The sequence below is a fragment of the Aptenodytes forsteri genome, unplaced genomic scaffold (genome assembly GCF_000699145.1).
Source record: "Aptenodytes forsteri isolate BGI_AS27 unplaced genomic scaffold, ASM69914v1 Scaffold76, whole genome shotgun sequence".
Lineage (NCBI taxonomy): Eukaryota > Metazoa > Chordata > Aves > Sphenisciformes > Spheniscidae > Aptenodytes > Aptenodytes forsteri.
The window spans coordinates 2,636,287-2,641,687 of record NW_008794444.1 but is presented as its reverse complement, the minus strand read 5'-3'; the positions used below and the strand labels follow the sequence as shown (position 1 = coordinate 2,641,687).

At 44.3% G+C, this 5,401-nt stretch overlaps 1 protein-coding gene across 1 annotated transcript in view; it reads right to left on the bottom strand.

Moving 5' to 3' along the window:
- The window catches only part of ERO1A (endoplasmic reticulum oxidoreductase 1 alpha), a 22,574-nt gene that overhangs the window by 15,573 nt on the left and 1,600 nt on the right, over positions 1-5,401 (bottom strand). Inside the window, exons 2-3 of the mRNA XM_019474777.1 lie at positions 2,824-2,943; positions 1,129-1,212 (exon numbers count right to left, since the gene is read on the bottom strand). Coding sequence (XP_019330322.1) covers positions 1,129-1,212; positions 2,824-2,943 — 204 coding nt within the window. The remainder of the gene's footprint in view (positions 1-1,128; positions 1,213-2,823; positions 2,944-5,401) is intronic.

Genomic DNA, 5,401 nt, shown 5'->3' with positions numbered 1-5,401 from the left:
AGGAAGGGAATCATCATTCCATTTTGGGTCCATAATAGGTGCTTTTTGAAGACTAGGGAAGCAAAGGACACTTGTTTGAGGGGTAGGGTAGTTGCTGAGAAGAAATGAATTTAACATACATAGAAGAATTTATATAACAACTGATACCCACACACACACACCTGTACCAGATTCTTTCAAGGTGTTGTATCCGCTTAGATTTTTTTTTTTTCCAGCCAGCAGCTACACTACATCAGGTTACCACGGAGTTACCAGGTGAGGGGGACAGACACCTGCTTCGCTGCAGCATACTTTAAATCATACATGAAAATAAACCAGCGAGTTGGAAAAAAGGCATGCAAGTAGCGTCAGGAGGCCTCTTTCACTGAGAGCACTCATCGCGCCATCGGCATCGTGCACCCCTGCGCACCATTAACACACACACACACACTGACTGCTCTGGAGACCCAGGAATGAGAGTGCCAGACGGTCTGCTGCTGGCCGCCAACTCAAAGCCAGGCTGGGCAGCGTTTTCACCACCTCTATCAACCCAGCAACCAAGTTCTGATTCACTCCCTTCCTCAGCCCCTTCTTTTCAGGCAGACACCTGCAGGCAAGATGTTTTCTTTTAGCTCAGCAAACAAAACCCTTTTGCAGGATAAAGGGACAAGAGTGTTTGCTTTTGTACTGAGAAACAGAGAACTGGAAAGAGTCATTTCATGTAAAGAGAGAGGGCTGGGAAGGGCCTAGTCAAATTCGTCAGCCAAAACTGCAAATCACAGTGTAGCTCGTGGGCCAACAGGGTGAATATCCTGGCAATTAACACAAGAGACACTTCCTGTAACAACAGTGGATTTGCCCAAAAACCATCTCACTAATACCAAAAATAAAAGAGGGACCAGGACAAGTTTTTGGCCATTCGCGGAGGGTCAGCTATTAAAAGCCTAGCCTTTCTTTAAACTTTCAGAATTCAGCATTTTGACCTTTCTCATGGATACCAGTATTACCACACCTAAGAAAGCTCCATCAGAGCCACAGTTTTGCTATAGCTACAACAACGAGAAGAGTTAAGTCATTTGCCTGCTTCTTCCTCTTGGTCTGCGAAAGCCAAACATAGAGAAGAGGTAAAAGAATGGATTTGGTACTTACAGATGGGCAGGGCTTTACAGCACAGTCTCTTATTCCACAGTGACTGTTGTCATCCCAAAAAGGACAAGGTTTCTTTAGGTTTACCTACAAATAACATATTATCCTATTACACATTTCCTCCATGCAACCAAGCCAACCTTCCACACCACAGTTTACCAACACACACCTTCAGCGCCTCAGTGCAAGACTTCAGATGACAAAACTTAGTGCAAGGTTGAGTGCAGTGAGAGTGGAAACAGACGGTGTTACTTATCTCAAGCAAAGTTGATCACACTCATTCACTTGTCTCTCATACGAGATGCGTGTGCCCGTGCAGCCCAGCCAGGACTCTGTGTGTTAATACAGAAGACAAGACACACAGGCCACCGATTCCTAATCGCATCCTGAGGCTCCTGTTGAGCAATGACGAACTGGGTTTTGGCCAGGTGGTTCGTACCCTTTAGGAGGCAACAGTTACTACGGGGCAATCTTTGGCCTTGCGATATTGCTCACTTCATTCTCTGTGAATCTTAGGGGAAGTTTGCTCCCCATTGATTTTGTTGCCTTGTTTTGGGCATCTTAGGACTAGAGCCTGCCTCCCCGTTAGAGGAGCAGGAAGAGGACGTGCTGGAGCCTTGCTGCCATCCTCCTGTAGCCACAGGTGTCAAGTCACCTGTGTTTTGGACTCGTGGGTGGGCAAGCCTTCCAGGCTTGATGGGAACAAGCAATTCCTTGGTGTTTACCAGATTGATTGCTATCACTCACGTCCTCGTTATCAGTACAGGTTATTCTTTTAATCCTTGCTTTGCTGTTTCTTCTGGTGCTTTCACACACAGACATTTCCATTCACGCTTCCTTCAGACCAATCTCAGTATTTCTGTCACAAATCCCAACACTGGAAGGGGAAAGGACACTAACTTCTTTAACAAGTCCTAGTCTTTCTTTTCTGTGAGTTGGTATCAAGTATCATTCTTCCAAAACAATTAACATTTAACAAGATTTTGTGGGTTTGGTAGAGAGGGGGAGCAGGGAAAAGCAGCTCTACCCCAGTGATATTATATATGGGCCCCGTTCTAGTTTGCAGTGCAGTGAAGTTGGGAACTCTTTAAACTGATCTTACAGAAGAGTAAATACTTGTTTTGTCTGCAGAAACAATCAGGCAACAGTCACTGCTCAGTATCGGTATGCAGCAGGTAAAATACTGCCCCGTAAGCCAAACACGCTCAAACCAACCCCACATTTAGTCATATATATGCAATCTGACTGAATGGGAGCAGAATCCATCTAATGATGAGGGTCTGGCAGTAACAGCCATCAATTCACCCAGATGTTTGGTAACTAAACTGAGCTTTCCATGTCAGTGGGGAGACGCTATGAATACTCTCATTATGCAACGTGGATCTCCGGTCACCAACATTTTTTGAGCCACAGCTCAAAAAAAAGAAGCAGTAGACCAGTGAAATGACTTAAGTCCTTAAGAGTGAAAAATGCTTAAGAAAATATCTTTAAAATCGTGCATCTTACGAGCAGGTTGTACCACATTAAGATTCTCCCGATAACAGGAGAGTTCCACTTACTGACTGCATTCTTAAAAGATCAGGATTAAAATGTAGGTATCCGATTTTAAAAAGATCAGTGATAACTTCAAGGGAGAGTAAAGGAAAAAAAAAGGCAGCAGCACACAAAATAAATACAATTCTTGTATGAGAAAATTACCTTGTAGTATCTAAAATAGTCATTTTCCAGAAGTTCATTCAGTCTAGGAAAAAGCTTGTAGTTGTTGAAGGCATCAATGGTTTCTACATCACAGGTGCAGTCATCTAAATGACCAGTAACCTGTTGGATAAAAAAAACCCCAAACAACCAAACATGAACAACTTAGCCAGTACTTTTTAACACTGCAGACAATAAGACAAGTCACAATTTTCTTTCCTTTTACCAGCGAGTAAACTAGTTAAGTTTAACCAGAATTAAACAACATTAAACCAGACTGCTGAATTGGCAGAGAACATCTTTTGATGCATCCTTTAGGATGTGTCCTGTACTTGTTGTTTGGGGATAGGCCGTTTTATTTGGGAACACTTTTCCTCTAACACACATTGATATATTAGAATTCACTGATGTCTGAGTAATAGGCATCAGGCGGGCACTTCCATCTCTAAAAAGCAGAGACGACAGACACATCCAACCAGGCTGTGTCACGCACATACAAAAACCACACAGCCCTTGTCCACACGTCAGGCACACTTATACAGATCACAGATGTTTCCGTCAGGCCAAATCCAGGAAGACACTGGATATCGGCTGCTGTAACAGCTGTGAGCCATGCGCACTGCCAGCTCAGGTTCCCGTTTGAGACTAGCCTTCTCAGCATGTCACGCCCGGCAGGATGACATACAGGTGAGAGCTGGCATTTGCATAAGGGACCAGTCAGGCAACAATAATGCCACCGAAGATTACAGCACTCAAAGAAAGTTCTTGTCGTTAACCAACTGCGCTGCAGCCATTTGTTTGATTTAATCAGAACCAGAGCGACTGCAACAGTCTCTCTCCTTGCCTCAGAGAGCCATTTGGCAAGAAAACATTTGTTCCAAATCTGATGTAGAAAGCCAATACTTCTTGCATCATCCTGAACAACTCAACAAGCTATGTGCAAACCCTGAAGAGGAAAAAAAAAAAAAAGGGGGAAGAAAAAAAAAGTAGCACAAATTCAGCTATGGCTTTCTGACACATAGATTACTGTCTGGATGACAAAGTTGCACAACACAGAAGTAGTTTTGCTTCCCCCACACCCCTGACGAGTACTTGGGAAAATCACCCTGGCCAAAAACCAAGTATTACTGCTCATTCACTCTCAACAGCACGCCAGGGATTTAGCCTGGATGTTGATGTAGCAATACAACACATGACAAGCTGCGATTCCCCAGTATCAGATAAATTCAGGGTTTTAAGACCAGACAGTTGTTTTAAATTGATATTGTTGATTTATGAAGCAAAGAATGGGATGTTTGCCACAGTTTGTGATAAGAAGTCCTCTTGCCACTTCTGTCCCAGAAAGCCTACAACATCCCGGTAGCAGGCAGCACAGAAACAATGCACCCCACACTACTGTTCTAGGGGGTTATGTCCAACCTCTGCCTCCTCTCTGTGCACAAGAAAGCTGGAAGCAGAGACAAGCGGAATAAACCTGGAAACATTGGCACGGGCAGCTCCTGGGAAGTGTGACAGAGCGCACTGCCGAGTGGTGGCATAAAAGCTCCCCAGGGGAGGCCAGGAACAAAGAGGCAGATGGGGGATGCGCAAGACCTAAGGCAGCACTGGACTGTATTTAAGGGGCTTCCCCTTTTCTTACTTCTAAAGCACTCAACCAGCCTAAGGGTTGCTGAACTCAGTAAACAGAAGTGGGTATCACCCCTCTTGCAGGAAAGACAGCAGATGACCAAAGTCACAGGCACCTCAGCAGTCAGAACCGGGAAAGGGAGTAAAACCCTGTAAGCCTCAAGAGAAAGCCTCCCCAATTCCAAAGCAAAGGTGCTACTCCAGCCTTCACAATAAGGGCAAAATATGTTATTATGCACAGAGAGAAAAGAAAGACACATGAGAAACATGAGCCACCTGCCTTGACGCATTTCCGGAGAGCCCTCAGATAATTCAGTAAGACCTACACATCAACTTAAATAAAACCATCATAATTACTACCGTGGAAATGAAGCTCCCTGTCCTCCTTCTGAGAAGGAAGGCAGAAATGGAGCACTTACCCTCAGAGAACGCAGTCACACGAAATGGGGAAGAGGGGAGAAGAATAGCCTGGATTAAGCATAGAGCACCTTACAGGCAAGTGCAAGTTTCCTCCTGCCACCCTGGACAGAGGGGGAAGGAATCCAGGCTCTAGATCCTGACTGCTCCATAGCAGGAATTAGTATTTTGGAAACAGCTTTTTTCAAAAGGGCTTTGATATTTCGGACTCAGCCGCACTGATCTAAGGGGGAGTGAAGGGAAATCTATTAGAGCGTGTCAGAATGCCCTACTCCGCTTGAGCAAATAGTTTTTTGTTAAGACACCTTATTTGGAGGTTCACTTCTATTTCTTGTGTTCACACTGAAGCCCACCACCCCATCCTCACACACGTACCATATTCTGTCACGCATTTTGGATGGTAATGAAGATTAACAGCGTAGCAGTTAAGCTTTCACTAGCCTGAATCACCCCTGTAAAAAACAGCAGCGATTTGCTAATCCAGTTACCCAATTTAAAGCTGTTTCAAAATTAAAAAAAAAAAAAAAAAAAAAAAAAA